The 23,679-nt window shown below is 38.5% G+C and overlaps 1 protein-coding gene across 1 annotated transcript in view; it reads right to left on the bottom strand.

The window, feature by feature from the left end:
- The window catches only part of KCTD3 (potassium channel tetramerization domain containing 3), a 54,921-nt gene extending 31,681 nt beyond the window's left edge, over positions 1-23,240 (bottom strand). Inside the window, exons 1-9 of the mRNA XM_058701415.1 lie at positions 22,735-23,240; positions 18,139-18,192; positions 17,829-17,874; positions 16,139-16,212; positions 11,611-11,669; positions 11,253-11,333; positions 10,182-10,322; positions 9,377-9,467; positions 4,357-4,547 (exon numbers count right to left, since the gene is read on the bottom strand). Of these exons, the coding sequence (XP_058557398.1) occupies positions 4,357-4,547; positions 9,377-9,467; positions 10,182-10,322; positions 11,253-11,333; positions 11,611-11,669; positions 16,139-16,212; positions 17,829-17,874; positions 18,139-18,192; positions 22,735-22,817 (820 nt within the window). The 5' untranslated portion in view covers positions 22,818-23,240. The remainder of the gene's footprint in view (positions 1-4,356; positions 4,548-9,376; positions 9,468-10,181; positions 10,323-11,252; positions 11,334-11,610; positions 11,670-16,138; positions 16,213-17,828; positions 17,875-18,138; positions 18,193-22,734) is intronic.
- Between the last annotated feature and the right edge of the window lie 439 nt (positions 23,241-23,679).

The following is a 23,679-nucleotide window of genomic DNA, read 5'->3' as shown; positions in this document are numbered from 1 at the left end:
TTGGCCAGGGTTGGGACTTCTTTTTAAAAAAAATTTTTTTTTAACATTTATTTTTAAGAGACAGAGAGAGACAGAGTGCAAGCAGGGGAGAGGCAGAAAGGGAGACCCAGAATCGGAAGTAGGCTCCAGGCTCTGAGCTGTCAGCACAAAGCCTGATGTGGGGCTTGAACCCACAAACCGTGAGATCATGACCTGAGCCAAAGTCAGACGACGCTTAACTGAGCCACCCAGGCACCCCCACCAGGGTTGGGGTTTCTTCAGGGAAAAACAGCAAAGGGAGTAGTGCGAGGAAACTGAGGCTCTGTGCCAGAGGGAATGTGATGACAGATTCCAAACCTGATACAAGGGAAGCGATAAGTAAAGATCCCAGGGAAGTAAAAGAATGTTTGAGCTGGGGAACTAGAGCTGGTAACTTCAAAGGAATAAAGGATAATGACCCAGGTGAAGACATACCAAGTATAAGCCCCGATGACTCACAGGAGATTTGAAATGTGGGGAGGTCAGGTGGCAAGCTGGAGAGAAGGGAAGGCAAGTGGTCTAGAACAATAATTCTCAAAGTGTGGTATGTGAGTCTCTGTGGGTCTCTGAGACACATTCTAGAAGTCTGAGAGGTCAAGACTATTTTTATATAATATTAAAGAATTATTTGCCTTGTTTACTGTCGTTATCTCAAGAATATACAGAGGAATCTTCCAGATGCTACCTGACTTAATGGGGACATCATTATGACAGCTAACAGAATGTATGTATCTATTCTTATGTTGCCTAGAATTGTCTATATTGATAGCTGTATGATATAACTAACTTTGTAAGTTTCCCCAAGATTAACTTAGTTTGTTGGAAATACTTCCACTATGTTCTGTTTGTCTTCAGTTTTATCTGCTATAACCTCTTTATTGTCCAATAAATTACCTTAAAACCCAAACTTTCCTCGAGCCTACAAAGAAACACAGTTGAGAAATATGTACTTTGCTGTGTTTTGCAATATTAGTATTAAAAATGCTCTGGAAACCTCTACAAATTTTAAAACTTTATTTGAAACTGTTTGAAATACTTTATTCTAAAATAAGTTTATTCTAATACATTTTTCATCTACTTATTGATGGTTCTTTGGCTTCAAAATGATAAAATTCAAACATTTGCTGCAAAACCCACAGCTGTGCCATCTAAGTCTAAAGGTGCTGACAAATATAGATATGACATGGAAGGGAGACTGGAGCAAAATAGGAAAATAGGAAATTAACTATTAGAATTAACAAAAATTATTATTTCCCTCAAATGTATAGATGTTGATACCTTATTGTGCCTATCCAACAGAACATTTCTGAATACTACCCTAATGCCAGTTGTGGGCACACTGAGATCACACATTCAGTTTAAAGACAAGTATTTTGGGACACTTGGGTGGCTCAGTTGGTTGAGCATCTGACTCCATTTCGGCCCAGGTCGTGATCTCACAGATTTGTGAGTTCAACCCTAGTGTTGGGTTCTGCACTGAAAGCACAGAGCCTACTCGAGATTCTCCCTCTCTCTGCCCCTCCCTCCCCTGTTTGCACTCTGTCTCTCCCAAAATAAATAAACTTAAAAAAAAAACAAAAACTTGTTTTTATTTGAGAGACAGAGAGAGAGAGAGAACGAGCATGTGGCAGTAGGGGAGAGGGGCGGAGGGAGAGAATTCCAAGCAGGCTCCATGCTCAGCACGGAGCCCAAAATGGGGCTCGATTCCATGACCCTGGGATCATAACCTGAGCCGAAATCAAGAGCCGGATGCTCATCCAACTGAGCCATTCATGTGCCCCTGGAAAAAAATATTTTAAATGAAGATATGAAAAGGTCTTCAAAAGCCAGAACTGTTATAAAATTCTAAAGTAGAAATGAAAGAGGCACTGAAGCACTTTACAGGGTAATTATGGTGCTGGACTGGCTAGAGAGGTGCACACAACTGCTAGCAGCTGAGAAAGCCTGGGACACGTGACAATGCTGAATGCCTACTAGATGAAAAGTCAGTAAAAAAATCACAATGCTGCCACTTTTCAATTACACAGTAAGTTCCTGAATTAAAGACTTGGCAGAGACAGTATCTTGTGAGCCAGACTACATTTTTGTCCTACAAACAGATTCATATACAGATGTAGCTGACCCTGGTATTTTGCTTCTATTAATTTGGTGTCAGAACCAATCGATCATTAAAGATCTTTTGCGTGAATGTACGGCCACAAACGCATGTGGTGTTGAAATACTCGAAACATTAAAAACTTTTATGAATCTCATGCTTTATCCTAAAACATCTGTGTTGACAGTTACACTGACGGTAGGTATGCAAAGCAACGTGGGTGACAATGGCAGGCACCTGAGCACGAATTAAAGCAGGGGCACCAAACTGTACCAGCAGCCATTCAATTCTCTGCCACACACTCTCGCAAGGGAAGAAAAAAAGGCCAGTTTAAGAATGTCTTTGATGAAGCAATTTATATAGCATTTTGTACTGACTCAATCTCAATTTTGAGTATATGTGTTCTTAATATTCTGTGTGACTAAGTACTATGTGTACGTCAGTCAAGGAAAAGCATCTCGAATGCTGGAGCTGAGAGCTAACCTAGCAGCTCTTTTCACAGAATGTCATTTTTATCTGAAAGGGTGACAAACCATTGTAATTCAGATTTGAGTACTTAGTAGACTTCCCTCAAAAGAGAACAAAATAAGCCTGTTATTTCAATGATAAAAATTCAATGATTCAAGTGAAAATTGGAATTGTGGAATACTTTTATCTACCACAGGGAATGTGACGGTGTCCCAATACATTAGAATTTAGAGACGTGATAAGTAGTGATTTTTTTCCTGGATATTGTACAATGAAAGATATCAACATTGGGAAGATCTCCATAACTCAGTAAACCAACGTTTTCCAAATGACCAATGCATGATGTCACAAAACCACGCATGGATAAAACATCCATTCAAAGTATAAAAGAGACTGCTGAGGGGCACCTGGGTAGCTCAGTCAGTTAAGTGTCCAACTTTGGCTCAGGTCATGATCTCACGGTTAGTGGGTTCGAGCCCCGCATCGGGCTCTGGGCTGACAGCTCAGAGCCTGGAGCCTGCTTCAGATTCTGTGTCTCTCTCTTTCTCTGCCCCTCCCCCCCACTCATGCTTTGTCTGTCTCTCTCTCTCAAAAATAAACATTAAAAAAATTAAAAACTAAATAAGACAGATTGATGAATTTTAGTTTAACAGAGTATGCAAAGTTCATCGATACGATTTCAAATGTTTAAGAAAAGTAGCAAAAAAACAATAGTCCACAATTACCTGGAAAGACTATTAAAATGTTTTTTTTCCAACTACCTATCTGCATAAAGCCAAATTTCCTTCATGTAGATCAACCAAAAACACATAATGCAGCAGACTAAATGCACAAACAGGCAGGCACTGGAATTCAATAAAATATTAGAGATTCACAAAACTGTAAACCAATGCCACTCTTCTCACAAACATTTTTGGAAAACAAAGCTAGTTTTCATTAAAATGTTACTCATGTCACCATGCAACGGGTTTATTATTGCTATTTTGAAACTAATTAATAAACATTTATAAAAGTTTCAGCCTTAATTCTCCTAATGATAAGTAACGATAGATATAATATACACTAGCAAAATCTCTTAATGGTCTTGAATGACTTTTTAAGAGTACAAAGTAGTTCTGAGATTAAAAAGTTTGGGGCGTCTGGGTGGCGCAGTCGGTTAAGCGTCCGACTTCAGCCAGGTCACGATCTCGCGGTCTGTGAGTTCGAGCCCCGCGTCAGGCTCTGGGCTGATGGCTCGGAGCCTGGAGCCTGTTTCCGGTTCTGTGTCTCCCTCTCTCTCTGCCCCTCCCCCGTTCATGCTATGTCTCTCTCTGTCCCAAAAATAAAAATAAAAAAAAAAAAAAAAAAAAAAAAAGTTTGAGAATTTCTGCTCTAGAAGCAACAAATGAGGGTGAGAAAGACAGTTATTTACCCCATCTTCAGGCCCCACAGTATACGGAACTGGAGAGAAAGTGGCCCCACTCACTGGGATCCAGGAAAAATATATGCTCATAAAGCTGCCAGCTTTCAGCTGGAGCAAACTGGTAAAAAAAAAAAAACAAAAAAAAACCCAAAAAACCTCTCCCCTCTCTCCTAAAACACTAAACTTCCCCATCTTTACTAGATCTTTCCTCTCACATTGAGTAGTTCTATTACCACTGAACCCTGGAAAGATGATGCGGCGGCTCTAGCTAAGTAATGGTCCAGGTTGGCTCTTATGCTGATGGGCGATCCCTCTTAAACTTCACAGTATTACATATACCAGCAAAATGCAGCAGGAACAAGAATTTCCCTACCAATTTCACTTCCGCTCCCTCCATCTTGGACACTCCATAAGATGATGCTACTCTCTGAAGCAACAGCAACCATTTTGTCTTTGTCTCCATGTGGACCTCCAACCACTTTGGCATTTAAAGCTACTCGTTCAATAGTCCAATCCAAATATGGACTTGTAAACACTTGTTGCCATCCTGAAGACTCTTTGATTCTGTTAGTAAAAATAAAGTATAAGTTAGACTCAGCAGCAATTAAGCAAATACAAACGAATGTTCCAAAAAAATTAATCACAGCTATATTTATTAAATACAAGATTCTGCCAATATATTTCCTCTACAAAGCCAGAACAATATTCTTAAGCTATCTTCTATTTACATACATAGGACATATAAGCCACATAACAAGAGACCAGCATTTTATATTTCTCCAAAGGAAAGTTTAGAACAATCACTCAGATTTTGAAAAAGCTTTAACAACTTAAAAAAAGAGAAAAAGATTATATCTTTCACTTTTCTACTCAGAAAAGTGCTACTATCATTATCTATGGATAGAACAGTCACAAAAATCAGAATTTTAGGATATTATTCCTTTCAATTATTAATCAGTTATTCAGTTATTAACTGTAACTACCTACAATCAAACTATTATTTTTTGGTACTTCAGGCGACAGGGCTAATAGTCTATCCAGGTAAACCAAGATGAAGGCATAATCCGGTATATACCACTATGCATTCCAATAAACTGGGACAATCAAATGAAAAAATGTAGGGCTTTGGAAAAGCCTGATTTTAAAGGTTTCATTCTAAATGAAAAAACTGCATGAGCCTATTCCTTCCAAATAAATAAAGCCTACCACGGTTCAGATCTGCAGTTGAGTGACTATAAATGCTTTAATATTTCATCACTTATAAACATACCTGTAAGTTTTTAGTAATTTTTCTGCCCTATCTGAACTTAAGTCTTTCAGACATGTATTCCATGTGATTATATAGCCAGCCTTCATACATTTAGAACTTACAGTTATGCAGTCACAAGTAATGACCTCAACCTTAACTACGGAATATCTGTTTTTGAAGTCACACCGATGGAAACAAAGTTGTAAAGTTTTTATTTGCCTTACCTATGACAATAAACACAGCGTGAAGAAAACAATGCTCATTTATATACTACCTGACACACAATCACAAAAAAACCTTCAGTGTTCATACATGACAGTTACCTGAGGACCTGGGTAGAAATACTTTCGCTTCAATTTTGTTTAATAACGTGTGCTAACATGCACCTGGAGGGCTCAGTCGGTTGAGCAGCTGACTCTCGATTTCAGCTCAGGTCATGATCTCACAGCTTGTGGGTTCAAGCCCACAATGGGCTCTGCACTGGCAACACAGAGCCTGCTTGAGATTTTCTCCCCTACCCCCAAAATAAATACATAAAACTTAAAAAAATTTTTTTTGAAGTACGCTAAAGTAATACAACCATAACTCGCAAAAATATGCAATTCAGCCTTATCATTTCAAAGAACTAATGATTTCCTTAACTTCAAAAGAATATACAGAAAATGCACAATTTTTCTAAGAAAATGCACAATTTTTCCTAAGCATTATATGGTTCTGCAATTACTCACTTCAGCCACCAGATGGGATCATGTGTTATGATACATAAACAGAAAAAAATCATTTAGTAAAATCTAAACATGTACAAACATTGAGATATGACATATAGGCCCTCTTAGGAACTGTCAAACTGGGCACAAAGCAGGGATTTGCCAGCACCTTGAGAATAGTGACCACACGCTGCTGATGTAGACACAGACACATACGAGGCTCAGGACAGTGTTCAACAGAGATCCTGTGCGGAATTTAATGATGTGATTTTTGTGATCATTACTTTAGAAATGTCAGTGTATATGAGCTCATCTTTTATAGAAATCATACTTATAAGGTACCTTTCTCTACAGAAATTAGGTTATTATAAAATAGGGATGCCAAAAAAGAGTAAAAGAATCAGGACAACATATTTGAAAGTGATTATAACAATTAGAAAATTTAACTTGAGGGGCGCCTGGGTGGCGCAGTCGGTTAAGCGTCCGACTTCAGCCAGGTCACGATCTCGCAGTCTGTGAGTTCGAGCCCCGCGTCAGGCTCTGGGCTGATGGCTCGGAGCCTGGAGCCTGTTTCCAATTCTGTGTGTCTCCCTCTCTCTCTGCCCCTTCCCCGTTCATGCTCTGTCTCTCTCTGTCCCAAAAATAAATAAAAAACGTTGAAAAAAAAATTTTTAAAAAAAAGAAAATTTAACTTGAGGCACCTGGTGACTCAGTCAGTTAAGCATCCAAATCCTGGTTTCCGCTCAGGTCATGATCTCACAGTTCATGAGTCTGAGCCCACATGGGGTTCTGCACTGCGAGTACAGAGCCTGCTTGGGATTCCCTCTCTCTCGGTCCCTCCTACATGTATGTGCTCTCTTTCTCTGTCTCTTTCAAAATAAACCAATTATTCTGATTAAAGATTAAACAAAAAAGAAAATTTAATTCAATATGATAGGTGATACTGTTTTTAAGTTAAAATCAAATACAAAGATGAAAAACATATATGCTTTATCATTTTCCACACAAGTGACACAAAACTTTAATATGTAAAACAAGACAGATGAGCTTTGATTGGTACTCTACCTCCTTACTCCTGCCCAGTGAACCAACACTATGAAATCAGGAGACTTATGCAAAGAATATGAATACCATCCACATTAAAATCTCAAAAGAAATGTAGTGGAGGAGTCATGCCCCGACAACATTGTGCAACTTACTACAAATATGTAGTACCTCAGATTATATGGGAACAGATAAAATAGGTCATTTTAGAAGAGAGTCTAAAATTAGATCTAAGTATATCTATACAAATATAAAGCAAGATAAAGGAGGGCTTGCAAATTCACTGAGGAAAGGATAATTTATGTGATAAATAATCAGAACATAATTAGCTACTACCCTCTTGGAAGAAAAGAAAATAGATCCCTAAATCTCACACCATAAACCAAAAGCAAGTTCCGAATGGATTGAAGATCGAAAAGCTCCTGGAGGGCAACAATTTACACAACCTCTCTTCAGTAACATAGATATACAAAAGTAAACAGGTAAGCGTGGGAGGGAGGAAAAAAAAGAGAGAGGGAAACAAACCATGAGAGACTCTTAAGGTCAGAGAACAAACTGAGGGCTGAGGGAGGGAGGTGAGTGGGGTAAGGGCTAGATGGGCGATGGGCACTAAGGAGGGCACTTGTTGGGATGAGCACTGGGTGTTGTAAGTGATGAACCACTGAACTATTCCTGAAACCAACACTGTACTGTGTGTTAACTAACTAGAATTTAAATAGAAATTTGAAGGAAAAAAAAAAAAAGTAAAGCCTAAGAATATGGAAAATTAGTAAATCTAGGTGAGAACATACAGGGGTTCAATGTACTATTTCATTTTTTAGGGTTTTAAATTTATGAAAAGCTGTGGAAAAACAACTTGTGGAAAAGATTACACTATTGAAATCATTTGAGTATTTATTTTGAAATCTTCTAATTGCCACTGTGTTAAATGATTTAACCATATATGAGGAAGTGCAATACATCCTCAATTCTCTTCCTTCGTCACTGTGCATAATTAGTCTGTCATCAACAACACTCAGAGAAAGCAAAGAAAGGTCATGGTCAAAAGCAAACACAAAAAATGGAAAATGTAACAGCATCCTTCTGATATTTGTCACTCAGTGAGGGAAATTTTGTGCAATACTGCATGTCTCTGTGTGGCAAGTAGCAATCTTCAGTACTGCTGTGCAATAACAGAGGTTGCACCTGGGTAACATAATTATTTCACAACTCCTCTGGAATTCCTTATTAATAAAAACACGTACATAATATTTAACCAAATAAAAAATAAAATCTAAAATAGTTTTCTCAACTTAGAGCCACAGCCCTTAAGTTCAAAACACCTCCCCTCAAAAAATTCCTTTTTTCAAATCAGTCTTGCTTCATATAAAAGTCATCCCCCAAATAAATCACCAAAAAAGTCATTTCCATACTATTTAATAATTAAAATAAAAAAAACAGAATACTCTCAGAAGGAAAAGTTTGCACTAACTCTCTACTGCAATGAAAATATAACATAGAGATTATTGTTACAAAAGGCTTTTTTACCCAAATGGCTAACCTACCAATAAGCTCAGATTTAAACAAATACATCTGGGATTCTTTAAAATACATCTGTAAACTCTATAAGTTATTTTTCATATTTTTAATCTATTGTGGCTATTTTTTCTTAACTAAACTCAATAGTGACAAAATGTTTATATATTCTTTTATTTTTTAGCAATTAAGTGGGATAATAATCACAACCGTCTATGTGCTACTATGCCACCCTGTCAGAGTAACACTGTATACAGTGATTGTGAACAAAGAATCCTACCCCTTCTCCAACTTAAAGAAACAGAATCACTGGTCTCCACTACATTCTTCTTCATTCTCTCTTAGTTTCTGAGAATGCCAAGAATTAGTAAAACCAAACCACCTCTGTGTAAGTCTCACATGTTACAGACATTAAACCATATCACTGCTGCCCACAATTGTCCTGCTTCAATACCTCACTCCCAACTCTTTGAAAGTCATGACCAAGTCTTACTACCCCCAACTACAGAGTACAAAAGACTGAAATCACTATAGACAGAAAATCACAAGACTCCTATTAGTAATTCTGCCTAGCCACTTAATATAATAGTTAAGTGATTCAAGAGCTGGACAGAATAAGCAAAAAGAAATAACCTCAAGATACCTCAATTCTATCACAGTTGATATTAAATGGGAAAGATATATAAAAGCTATCAGAACATTTATCAAATTAATTATATAAATAAAACCAAACGAAATCTAGTCAAGAGACACAGAAGTGGGCAAAATACGCAGGAAAAAAATATGATGACTAACAACTCTTATGTCTGTAAATATAAAATCGCAATTATTAAGAACTACACCTCTCCAAAAACAAACCTTTATTACTTATACAGTACCTGTAACACACAGCGAAATGAGCATATGCAGCTACAATCCAGTTGTGATGGCCAGCCACAATTAGCACCTTTCGTGGATCCACAGGAAACCCTGTTGATTTTAGAAAAAGAAGTGGTTAATGTTCTAAAGCTGGGGTGCGTATACTATGGCCCATGGGCTGATTCCAGTCTTCTACCTGTTTTGTTTAATAAAGTTTGGCTGAAACACAGCCATGCACATTTATTTACATATTGTCCTTGGCTGTTTTCAATGCTGCAATGGCAGAGTCAAACAGTTCTGACAGAGCATAAAATGTTTACTGTTTCTTTAACATAAAAAGTTTGTCGGGGCACCTGGGTGTCGGGGCACCTGTTTCTTTAACATAAAAAGTTTGTCGGTGCACCGCTCAGTCGGTTGGGCGTCCGACTTCAGCTCAGGTCATGATCTCACTGCTCGTGGGTTCGAGCCCCACGTCGGGCTCTGTGCTGACAGCTCAGAGCCTGGAGCCTGCTTCAGATTCTGTTTCTCCCCCTCTCTCTGCCCCTCCCACGCTCGTGCTCTGTCTCTCTCTGTCTCTCAATAATGAAGAAATGTTTAAAAAAAAGGTTTGTCAACTCCTAAAGATTTAGAGCAAACAGATAATCACAAACTTTTTAAATAAATTATATGTCAAATGAGATATAAAAATATAAATGATATATTTACATTAAAAAGACAGGTAAGGCAAAGATCACATCTTTAAAAAATAATTACTCAGTATCACTCAGAACTAAAACCATGTGCATTTTTTTTTTTTTTCTGTCTACTTCTGTAATCTTTGTTTACCTAGCCTAACAGTCTCTTCTCCAGTTCCAGAGAGAGCAGGCTGGGTACCATTTCCCCGAGCTTCACTTTCTGTGGAATTTAATCCATTCCTAGAACCAGCAGAGGATCTAGTTGTGTTGTTTATTTTACGACTAGGAATACCTATAAAAAGAAATAATAAGGCACATTTATTTCTAAATTCACCTACCAAAAATTTATAATTTCACACTGTAACAAAGAAACATACAAATGTGAATTTCATCATAGCTAAAAAATACCTTCCAATATAGCAATTTATTACAAATAATTTAATTACTGTGAAAAACAACAAAATGAAAACGAAATAAATTCTTTCAACAGATTTCTATTTATCAATCATGTTATATTCCATTTTAGCTAACTCTAGCTTACTGAAATCAATCATTAATTCAGTTGTCACCAGTGTTCACATTTGCTGTCTGTTTACAGTGTTTCCAGTTGCTTTGTGTTCGGTACAAGGCACTCACGGAAACTGCTTTACAGCTCAACTGCCCCTTTTACTAAATGTCTTTTATTTGGCAGAAGAGTCTGTTTTGGAATGAAATCTTGCTCAGAAGCCCAGCTTAACAAAGGTAAAGGCAAAAGCCTCCTAACTGACCGAGGTGGGACAGGGATGACAGGCGCCTCACGGCCTCTCTCTCGTACACTGGCCTATGCCTGCAGAGCTCCCCGGGTTCTACAGAAAGGACACTGACAGCCGGTGCTCTAACACGGGCTGGCAGGCTACGGGCCATGGCTGTTTACATCAATAAAGTTGTACTGGTTGCATCCGTTCATGTCCGCAGAGCGTACGACAGGGCTGAGTAGTTGCCATCCAGATCTTCTAGCCCACAAGCCTGTCTGGCTTTTTACAGAAAAGAAAAAGTTTGGCACATCCCCACTCTAACATACAGTAGGACTTCTGTTAAAATTACAGTTCTCAGCATTCCTAGTATATTTATACACGAGAAACTCAATAATCAAGAAAACAGATTTTCCTCTCTACATGCCTGTGCTTGCCAAACGATGAAAAACCAACTTTTCTTAAAGACTAGCTAAACGAAGCAGAAGTACCTGGTGGAGGCAAGTAACCATGAAAAAGGACACTGCCGCAAGATGAGCGTTCCAGTTCTTCGCATAGGAGAAGCCTTCTTACTAAAAACATTTCAAAGCAAACTTGTCAAGAGTACATGCAAACAGAAAAATAGGACTCCATTTTTTATTTTCTCTAGTTAAAGAGGATAAGGAAAGAAAAGGAAAATGTTTAAGTTAAATCAGTTGACAACATCTTTTTACTATGAAAACCACAAAAAGTAAGCACACTGAACCAGGTCATCAAAAAACAGGACCTGGTATAGAACATATTTCATTAGACAAGTTTACTACATGAAAAGTCACATCATAAAAACAAAATTATTAGGACAACACATACCTAATGGAGTGATTCCATAAAATTCTGCTTCATGCCTGAGAACATTAATACTTACTCCCCTACAAAAAAAAAAAAAACAAAACACCAAACAAATGGTATAAATCCTCCAACACTGGCAACTTGGATTATCTGAAGCAGAGGGAAAAAGTACTACATTCTTAAAGTGAACAAATTCATAAGGCTTTAAAACTTACTCTTCTCCTAATATCTTTAGTCATTTTAAAAGCTCTAAATAAAACAAAACAAAACAAACAAAAAACAAAACGCATGCCAACGAAAACATTTTTTTACTTAGAAACCATTCCGTGTAGATGAATTGGGTAACTGAGAAATTAGGGCTTCAGAGGGTTAATATGAATAAATTATCAAGAAATACCTAATAAGGCACATAAGAGTAAGAATCATTCTTGTATGACATTTATTGCTTTTAAATTTTTATCATAATTATTTCTATATATATTTTAACCTCCCCAATTATACTATAAAGATCCCTACTCCAGGCGCCTGGGTGGCTCAGCGTCCAACTTTGGCTCAGGTCACGATCTCATGGTTTGAGTTTGAGCCCCATGTCTGGCTCTGTGCTGACAGCTCAGAGCCAGGAGCCTGCTTAGGATTCTATGTTTCCCTCTCTCTCTCTGCTCTTCCCCCGCTCTCCCTCTATCTCTCTCTCTCTTCAAAATAAATAACATTAAAAAAAACTTTCTTAAGATCCCTACAAGCGCATGATCCATCCATTTTCATATACCTTGCATAATGACTGTATATAATAATTATGTAATAAATATTTGTTGAACAAAGAAATTCAGATAAATGAGTCTTCTCATCAGAAACCAAAAATAAAAATATAAAGAAAAAGTTGGGGGGGGGGGGAGACTAGCCTTAAAAAGGGCTAAGCTTACTAGAAGATGTTATAGGACCATTAAATAATTTGAAAATAAAAAGTAAAAAGAACAGAAGGTTAAGAGCTTACAATACTAATGATTCATTTTAACTTGCAGTTATAACTTGTCCTTACTTTAAAAATATTGCCTGGGAAGAAATAAGAGCAGCATCACTAAAAATTAAAAGGATAATAAAGGAATACTGTCAACAATTCTTTTCCCACAAATTTGATAACCAAGATGAAATGGACCAATTCTTTGAAAGGTATCATTTGCTGAAATTCACATAAGAAAAAAAGAGACAATCCGTATAGGCCTATACCTACTAAAGGAATTGAATCAAAACAGAAAGCAACAGACCCAGAAAGATTCACTAGTGAATTCTACCAAACATTTAAGTTAAGAAATCATACCAATTCTCTATAATCTCTTTCAGAAGTTAGAAATAGGAATATTTCCTAACTCATTTTATAAGGCCAGTATTACCCTAATACCAAAACTAAGACACTATAAGAAGAGTACAGACCAGTATCTCTCATGAACATTGGTGCAAAAATTCTCAACAATGCCATAAGGCAAGAATTGTAATAAAGGCACACAGAGAACGTACAACTGTTATTCACAGATGACATGGTTATCTATGTAGAAAATCTAAAAGTACAGACAAAAAACTCCTAGAACTAATAAACGATTATAGTAAGGTTGCAGGATACAAGGTTAGTATATAAAAGTCAATTGCTATGTACTAATAATGAATAGTGGAATTTAAAATTAAAAACATAATACCATTTACATTAGTACCACCAAAAACAATTATTTAGGTATAAATCTAACAAAAAATATGTTAAGATCTATATGAAGCAAACTACGTAACTCTAACGAACAAAATCAAAGAACTAAGTAAATGGAATGATATTCCATGTTCATGGATTAGAAAATTCAGTTTTGTTAACATGTCAGTTCTTTACAACTTCATCTGAAATTCAATTAAATCCTAATCAAAATTCTAGCAAGTTATTTTATGGATATTGACAAACTGATTCTAGAGTTTCTATGGAGAGTGAAAAGACCCAGAATAGTCAACACAATATTGAGGGAGAATAAAATTGGAGGACTGCCAGTACTCAACCATGACATTTACCATAAAGCTATAGTAATCAAAACAGTGTGATACTGGCGAAAGAAAAGACAATCTGAAAAGCCTACCTACGGTATTATTCCAAGCATAAGACGTTCTGGAAAAGGCAAAATTATGGAGATAATGAAAAGATCAACGGTTGCAGGGGGCGGGGGGGGGGGGGGGGGAGGGATCAACAATCAGAGCACAAAAGATGAAGTTAGTGAAAATATTTTCTATGATATTAAAATGATGGACACGTGTCATACATTTGTCTAAACCCACAGAATACACAAGACCTAGAGTTAACTATAATGTAAACTATGAACTTTGCGTGGTTATGATGTGTCAATGGAGGTTCACCCTTGGCATGAAAAAAAAAAAAGTACCATTCTGGTAAGTGATGTTGATAATGGGGTAGGCTATGCATGTGTAGGAACAGGAGGTACATGAGAGATCTCTGTATCTTCCTCTTGATTTTGTTGTAAACCTAAAATCGCTCCAAAAAAGGTCTTTTAAACAATTCCTTGGGTTTAATAAACACGTACAACTGCAATGTTAAATTGCTTTTGTTTGTCAAATTGGTTGTGACTGGTTTAACACAAAAACAGTTAAACCTTTCTTTTCAAAACCATCTGTGTTAACAGCACAATAGTGCTGGCTAATTATGAGGTGGCTCAGGTCACAACAGTTCTTGAACCCAGTCTCCTGGGGAGGACAAGAAAACAAATATGGTAATTATAGCGCAGTGTGATAAGGGCAACAGAAGAATTTTATAGAAGGTAGAAAATTAGAATACAGTATTTTTTAAATTCCTTCCCATCTTCTTTTGAAAGGTACTACTACTTAGAGAATTTTAATTTGATAGGCCTCTTTAAATGAAGTAACATAGCAATTTATAAGAAGCGCAATCAATAAATACAGATATTTAATTCTTACTAATTCTGCCTTTACTGGGTTATCTAGCTGTGAACTAGTCACAAGAAATCGACCACAAGTAAATTTAGGCTTCTTTCATCAAATTCTATGAGTCAAGATAATTTTATTCAAGAAGCAGTTAGTAACTTATTTGCCACCTCCACGGACCAAAAAAAAAACAAAAAGCTCCAACAAACTCTTTTATTGCTTCAGTAAATATCTATTGAAAAGCTACAAAGTGACTATATGCAGTCTTTTTTGTTTTATATGCACTGTTTTAACACTGGAAAAATCACAGGAAACAAGAGACCAAAAGATTTTTGTCATCTTTAAGGAGCTCATATTCCAGTAAATACAAGCCAAAACTTACATAATATTATAAAGAAGCAGGTCAAATAAACAACTAGAATTTTTAAAATATTTTTTAGATTTTATTTTTAAGTAATCTCTATACCCAACATGGGGCTTGAACTCACAACCCTGAGATCAAGAGGCACATACTTCACCAACTGAGCCAGCCAGGCACCTCTAAACAATTGGAATTTTAAAAGCTGTGTCTAAAAAAGTATAAAGACATCTTCAGTGAAAGTTCACTAGGAATATAGGGAATAAAAGAATAATAAAGGCAAATTAGACTGTAAATTCTTAGTAGGAATCCAGATGTTGGCAAAGTTAAAGTAACAGTTTAAACGGTCATTCGTTTATCTACAATCTATAAAACTCACGTATTGGACATGACGCATAAAACTCATGTACCAAACACAATGCTAGATCCTGGGACTATATAGGACAGTGCTTACCCTGTTGGAATTTAAAGTCAAACAGAAGATAGACTACTAAAAAAGGAAAATGTGTAAGAAATGTTGTGGTAATGGCAGGACAGGAAACTAGGAAGACCTATACTGAGTGGACATACCAGACATTATTGAAGAAGTCAGGACCAAGACCAAGACCACAAAGGGGCGCCTGGATGGCTCAGTCAGTTAAGTGTCCCGCTTTGGCGCAGGTCATGATCTCACGGTCCGGGAGTTCAACCCCTGCATCAGGTTCTATACTGACAGCTCAGAGCCTGGAACCTGCTTTGGATTCTGTGTCTTCCTCTGCCCCTCCCCCACTCGTTCTCTGTCTCTCTCTCTTTCAAAACTAAATAGTAAAAAATTAAAAAAAAAAAAAAAAAAGACCAACACCACCAAGAGGTGAAACTGTTGAAACAAGAGAAATTAAGCAGGGGCAAGATCATAGAGAGCCTTATGAAACAATAAACTCCCAAATCCCTAGCCATTAATCCAAGAACATATTAAATAAGAGTTTTAAGTAGAGTAGCAACCAGATGACATTTATATTTTTAGAAGATAAGTTTGGCTACAGTGTGAAAACTAATCGGAAGGAAGTAAGAATGCAGGCAGGAAACTGAATGGGAAGCTAGTGGAGGGGTCTAAAGGAAGAGATGATAGACACCATGGTGGCCTCTACCTGTGAGTTTAATTCTGGGGAAACTTTCAAGCAAAACAATTTGGGGATGGGGGCGGGGGAGAACTTTTTCGTTCCACAGAATATTCCAAAAACACAGACCTACCAGTAAGAATTTACTTTAAAAAGATACATTTCTTACCTTAAATCTAGTTCTTTTGTCCGAAGAAAATTTAAAATGGGTGCAAATGCGGCTGGATCTCGATCAATAAATATCTGTAAATGAAGAATTGTTTTATTTTCAAATTATAAATTCAACTACTTAATCTGTAGCACTAAGGGGACAAACACTAAATTATTTAAATACCGTATTTACTTGATCCCACTCTTACATTTTAATGTTTCTAAAGTTAGAATGCAGTTTTAAATGTGTGCATTTAAGGTAGTATTGTCTCTTCACCCAAAAGCCTATTATTTGATTGATAATATTTTAAATGTAGGAATACTGGCATCTATTTATTGATATTTTTGATAAAAGTGACATACTTTTTATCTGAAATATTGTAGAAATCAGTAAATACTTCAAAACCATTATACATAAATAATACCTTCTTATGTTATCTTATCATTAATTACTGGTGACAATGATTGTGACTTATATAATTTGTGATTCATATGTGAATTAATGAAACAACAATGTACTTTAATAAAACACACAGGGTAATCAAGAAAAATAAATACTGCACATTACTATAAAAACTGGAAACGAATACTATTCTCATAGCATTTTTACATTCCACTATCTCAGTTTCCTCAAAAGCCAGGGGTGGGGGGATGATGACAAAACACATTTCTTAAATAACAAATACTGCACCACATACAGGGAAAAAAACAATGCTTTAGAAAATATGAAATAGGTAATTGATAACTTTCTACAGGAATGTATACCAACACTTTGGATACAGATTTTAAATCAATTATAAAAGTTCTAACCATAAAAATGAACACCTTTTAAAGCTTGCATTATTCAATTAGACAGAAAAATGATAGCTAGCAGTAAACCTCTTTATACTATAATTGATTATGTTTTTACAGTAAATGAGGTTGTTCTCGCTACGTAAGCTCTTGCTTTTGTTTTTATCAGGACCAGTGAGAAGTTGGAGAAACACAACAGATTGGTGCAGATGTTGTTACTACTGATGTCTATAATCTCTCACGGACGTACATGCTTTTGCTGCCTAATTTCATCTGCAAATCCCATCACAGCAAATAAGTACGTCTGGTCACTTTATTGCCTCCAAACAGAAAGCTATTTTAGCTTTTGTGAGTACTAGCCATTTCCTTTACATACCGTTGTGCACATTATAACTGTTTTTTAAATGTATAAACTCGTATTTCTGTACTGCACCCTGATAGTTCTTTCCTTCCCTCATTTTGCCATTGCTGTACAGGTTCCTAAGGTTTTTCTCCAAAATAAGAAAATTGTAGGACTTAATTAATTTGCAATATCTTACCATTCTAATTCAATATCAAAATGCTTTAGTATCCATATTCATCTAATTATTGCTAAAGTTTTAATTACTGATTAAAAGCATTTCCTCTCCTGACAACGTAAGCTCATATCATCCAATCTCTCTAATCATAAATACCTAAATTGCTATATGCAGTATTCCATTTTGAGTTCTATCAATTACAGAAACACTATATGTAACAAGAAATGAAACACTTTTTAAGTACACATACATCCCTTTCATTTAGTGGCTATTAAAATAGTAGCTTTTCTGTCTTCTTAGAGTCACTATATAATACAGAACAATCATTAGCATTATTAATTAATTATATTACTAATAAACATTTCAAGTGAGACATGCATATCAGCATATTATACTCACAGCACCAGTTTCATCTCGCAGTGTCGAAATTCGTCCACTCAGCAAACTAGAAGAGCCATGATCAATAAGCGGTTAGTTCCTAAAAGCTGAGTATGAAAAGAATGCCCTCGTTTTTTATCAAATGTCCAAGACCAATACAAATGAATCATCCTATCTTCAAAATAAAATCAAAAATTTTAAAACTATTTTAAAAGTGAAGATTTTTACCCAAAAAATGAAAACATTAATTTAACTGGAAAAATAAAATTTCTTATTACTTTAATAATCAAGTTTAAAAAAAAAAATGGTACTAAAGAATTATATAAAATACCTGGAAAAAAAAGAATCTGGAATCCACATAAGGGTTTGTCTTGAGGTACTAAATCTGCAATTAAAAATAATCTGGTATTATAAATGAGGACATGATTTGAAATCTCAGTGTTAACCTGCTTCATATAATAATTTACAAGTTGTTGCAGAGCTATAGCTACATCAATTATGTACATTTATTATTTTAAAATCGTGCCACTTTCAATTCAGAGCTAAGATTATTCAGAGAGTGCAACAAAAGTCACGGAATTTTTTTTATTTTTTATTTTAGAGAGAGAGTGTGTGTACAACCTGGGGGGGGGGGGGCAGCGGCAAAAGGAGAGGGGGAGGGAGGGAGAATCCCAAGCAGGCTCCATGCTCAGCAGGGAGTCCGATGCAGGGATCACCCTGGGATCCTGACTTGGTGACCTGAGCCAAAATCAAGAGTGAGACACTCAACCGATTGAGTCACCCAGGTGCTCCCAAAATCAAATAACTAATTCGCTAACATATAATGCTTCTTAAAATACCACTTTCCAGCATGCCATCTGCTGAAGAATCAACAAAGCGCATCACAACAAGTCCAAAATTCTCAACATTTATAATAACCTTCAAGTCCGATTCCATCTCTCCAACACAAGTGTATTCCCATCTAATAAGATAGTACTTCAATACCCCTGGACAATTCATGCTTACTCTCTCATTGGGTATCTACTCTACCTACATATTCTTTTTTACTTTCTGTTGCCATCACCATGTGTCCTCACACAGAAGACAGCCAAACAGACTTCTGCTTTTCTCCACATTCCTTGTCTAGCATTATGACTGTTCTAAAGCAGTCCCTGTGCCCATTAATCAGATTAAGAAAGGATCCAGGGAGTTCATTCAAGAAACCACGGCAAATTTTGCAAGTGTGTATCTTAGCAAAATCTTAAGAAAACATGAGGAGATTACGGCTAGTCAAAGGAAACCGACTTGGCCAAATAAATAAAAGCAAATTCAGTAAATGGCAAACTGAAGGATACAAGGATCCACTGCCCCCCCCCCCCCCCCCCACAAAATCACTATGTTCTTGAGGCTATCAAATTAACTCCAAATAAGGATCACTTATAACTTGTGATCCTTCATGCGCACTCATTATTCAGCAGACTGCCAGAGAACTCAAATTTTGTGTCACTTAGAAAATTACACAGGTCGGGGCGCCTGGGTGGCTCAGTCGGTTAAGCGGCCGACTTCGGCTCAGGTCATGATCTCGCGGTCCGTGAGTTCGAGCCCCGCGTCAGGCTCTGTGCTGACAGCTCGGAGCCTGGAGCCTGTTTCAGATTCTGTGTCTCCCTCTCTCTGACCCTCCCCCATTCATGCTCTGTCTCTCTCTGTATCAAAAATAAATAAACATTAAAAAAAAAAAAAAAAAGAAAATTACACAGGTCTGCTTAAAGTTGCATTAGCAGTTTCAATTAAAATCAGCAGTTTGGGGTAGGGTTAGTAATCTGAAATTTATGGGCAAAAGGATTAGATCCTCTCCCCCACCAATTTTCCACTTTTCAAACAAGAGGAAGACAAACGGGGGGGGGGACCCCACAGAACGTAAAAACCAGGTTTCAAGTCTGACGTCATAAAAATGACATTTGCAATTACATGCGGTGCCTGGGTGGCTCAGTCAGTTTCGCGTACAACTCTCGGGCTTCACCTCAGTCATGATCTCACCGTTTGTAGATCTAGCTCTACACTGGGCTCTGCACTGACAGCTTGGAGTCCGCTTGGGATTCTCTCACTCCCTCTCTGCTCCTCCCCCCATTCGTGCAGGTGTGCATGTACTCTCTCCCAAAAATAAACTTTAAAGAAAAAATAAATTAGCTACACTTTAAGGAAAAAAATAAAGTTACATGTGACAAGCATAATTTTCTGCAATATATATGAAAGCCTTATCTAACGGTTTTTAGCTCCTATCCACAGTGTGCCAAGAAAAGGGCCATGTCCAATCTGGTCTCAGCAGAAATGTTACTCAAGATATTAGCATAATATCTACACTTATAGTTCTTGCTCTTTGCCTCCCTCTAAATTAACTTGGAAGCAATCTAATTAAAATTATTTATCCTTCAATGTTACTATGCCACCAACCCTTACATTTCCCATTTTTACTTCAAATTCCTTTCAAACCTGTAAGGCTGGTACTATTATCATCACTTTACATTTTAGGAAAACTAAGCACTAAAAAATAATTTGCCCTAGGCTGCTGAGTAGTTACAGGGAAAGCCTGGGAACTGGAATCTGTATCTGCATGATTCCAAAGTCCTTTGTCCATAAGTTTCCCACTAGCAGATCCCAGACCTCTCTTGTGAGGCCTCAAATTGTACTCATTCATAACAGCATTAATCACAAATTGAGTCATATTAGGTTTCTTTCACTTCTTTAGGTTTTTTTTTGGGGGGGGGGTTGGTAAATACTGTTAATTCTAAGTGAACCCTTTTCTTCTCTACTTCCTGAATTACCCACAGTGTTAAATAAATCATAAAAATTGCTCATTTCTATAATTCCTTTGAATATGTCCAATTTCATATCCTTCCTCTCTTCGGGGGGTGGAAAGGACCTCACCTATATAACATATGCTTCTCTGCTCACAGTATACCCTCCTTTTGAGTTTTACTCTATCACCTTGGAGCCTACCTCCATTCTTGCCACAGGTAGTTCTCCCAGGGGCAATTCCTCAACTTTATTGAGAATCAAATCAGGATTTTTTTTTTTCTTCACAATGGCTAAGGTGATTGTGTTAATCTGTTTTGTACAAGATACAGATGACTTCTGGATCCCTTCTAGCTCTAAACTGTTGCAAGAGTCTATGATTCAAAGTAACTCAAGAAAATAGCCTTAGAACACTTGAAGTTGGATGTCCTATTTTCTATAGGCCATGTCATTACTTATTTTATAAACCATGTTATCCTAGCAAATCTATAAAGTTTATGCTGTTTTTTTTAATTTAAATTCTCATTCCTATCTAACAACTTTCGTATGTCTTCTAAACTGTTCGATCCAATAATATATTTATCTTATTTTTGTATTCTTTGCTAATATCATCACTTAGAAAAACTTACACCCTGATAAAATCGTTTCATAAACAGTGAAATAAAATAAAGTGTTTCAGCTCCAAGATGGCTGCCTTTTATGATTAAAAAATTTAAACTCAATTCTACAGTCATTACCAAGAGTTCACTCATTATTAAACCATCCACTTTCAGCATGCAGTAAATAACACTACATTTAATTTTTATCGTAATAGTAATATCGTAATACTTTAGAATACCTGAAAAGAAACATCATCCACAATCTATAGCAATTAGGAACCAGTGCAGGTATTTTCAATGACTATAGTGCTATTCCTCAGCATTAACACACACTGCAGGTCGACTCTAGAGGGGGTATTCCTTTGCATCCATACGTTATCAAACACGCAAAATTTCCATGTGATTTTAAGGGAAAAAATCCATTTCTTACATTAGGACACATGTCTTCTCCAGAAGACCAGTATCTATACAGAGCAATAATCTACCTCACACTGTTGAACGGTTTTGCATGGGGGGAGGGGGCGACCGGGAAAGAATGAAGAATTACTGATTCTTGTGTTGAATAAGTACACTTAGAATTAAACGTTTAGGATTAAAGTACGATACATTTTTATCCGTATGGTTCACAATGTTGTTTTGTTTTTTTAAAAATATCAGTTACGTCCGAGATGTTGAAATCCTTTCATGTTCTCGAGCACTCTATCGTTCATCTCCTACCAAGCTTAAAACTCAACCACCCCTTCCTTCAAACAGAACTGGCAAAGTCCCATTTTTGAGAAGAGTGACTCATAAGCCATACCGAATCCACAAATGATTTTCCCCCAAGAAAGCTTAATAGAAGTCACAGACAGGGAGTGGAAGGCAAGAGAGAGGATAAAGAGCTTTCAGTCTGTCTACTCTGAGTAGACAGTGCCAATATCCAAAGCTTCTCAGAACCAACTGTTAAAATTGCGGTTCCTGGACCCCACTGCCCTGCAGGTTGAACAGATCCTTCAAAGCTATACACCCAGAAACTCTGAAAATAAATAACGTACTGCAACTCTACTGTACTCCATCCACCGAAACCCTTCGAGACTGCAAACACTCCTTAATTAGAAGGGTAAAAGAGCACAGTACTCTTTCTTACCCACGCCCACCGACACCTTGTTGACCGAAAAGGGAAGCAGGTTCATCTGCAAAAGCCAAACCACAAGGCCAGGCTTCTACAAAATAAATTCCTCAAATACACTCTAAGGTTAGGTAAGGAAGGCTTTTTAATGTTCCACTTGGCCTGATAGTTTAGAAAGGGGGAGGGACAAAGGTTGGCATTCTAGGAAGGCAGCCACGGGCACATGGGCCCGGCTCGCTCTAATTCCAAGAGGCCCTCCTGCCTCTCCGTCCCCGGAGCAGAGACTTCAACTCGAGACCGCCGACATTCTTCCCGCCGGGAGGGCCCCCGCGTCACCCACCGGGCTCGGCTCCCACATTCGCCCAAGTCCCCGCCAACCTTGGCCTCGCCGTCCCCCTGCAGGCCGTCCGCCGCATGCCCGCTCCGAGGCCCTTCTCCGCGGACTCACCTGGTCCCCCCGACGTTCAGCTGCACGATCTCGCCACTGCCAGCCGCCGCCGCGGCGAAGCTGCCGCAGTGCCCTCCCGCCATCTCTGGAGGCTCCGGGCGCGCACGCCGCCCGCCGTCCCCGGCCGGGGCCGTCGAGCCAGCGGAGGGAGCCCGAGGAGGCGGCGGGGGCGGCGGGGGCGGCGGGGGCGGCGGCGGCGGGGGCGGCGGCTGCGGCAGGGCCAGCAGGGCGGCGGCGGCCGGAGGGCGGGAGGTGCCCGGAGCGTCCCCCACCTTCCCGGCGGCCGGGCCGAGCTCTCTCGCGGCCGCCTCTTCCCCTCCGCTCCCGCGGCGCGGGAGGGCGGCCTGGCCTCCACCTCTCGCGGCCTCCAGGCCGCAGGGCCGGCCCCGGTCTCTCCTACTGCTCGGCTCCCGCCGCCGCCGCTGCCGCCACCGCCAAGGCGGCCGCTGCAGCTGCAACCTGCCTGGGAGAAGGGGTCGCCGCTGGGGACAAAATACCGCAGCGCTCACCGCTTCGCCCGCCGCTGCGGGGGAGGTGGGGGAGGAGGAGGAGGAAGGAAGGGCGGGGGAGGAGCTTCCCAACCCAGCGGGGCTGGCACTGAGGGAGTTAAGGGAATGTGCTCCTGGGCCGCCGCCCGTAGGCGCGGGTTTCCAGGTCTTTCCAACCGCCCCCCACCCCCCGCGCGATCCCAGCCCGTTCCGTTTTACATTTAAGGTTTTCCTGTAGTCAGATTCCCCACATTGGGGGCAAGTCTGGGCAGACTGTCCTAAGCAACTTTATTGTCTCCCTTCACGCCGATTTGGGAGGTGAAGGGGAAATTTCCTGGAGGTAGTAGTTGCTGCCTAAATGTAAAAAATACAAATACAATGAAAATTTGGGGATTTTGTAACTTTTTAAAATAGTGTTTATCTCAGCAAATTCATTACTGTATTACCCTCTTTAGTC

The sequence above is a fragment of the Neofelis nebulosa genome, chromosome 15, assembly GCF_028018385.1.
Source record: "Neofelis nebulosa isolate mNeoNeb1 chromosome 15, mNeoNeb1.pri, whole genome shotgun sequence".
In the NCBI taxonomy this organism is placed as follows: Eukaryota; Metazoa; Chordata; class Mammalia; order Carnivora; family Felidae; genus Neofelis; species Neofelis nebulosa.
This window is presented reverse-complemented; position numbering and strand designations above follow the sequence as displayed.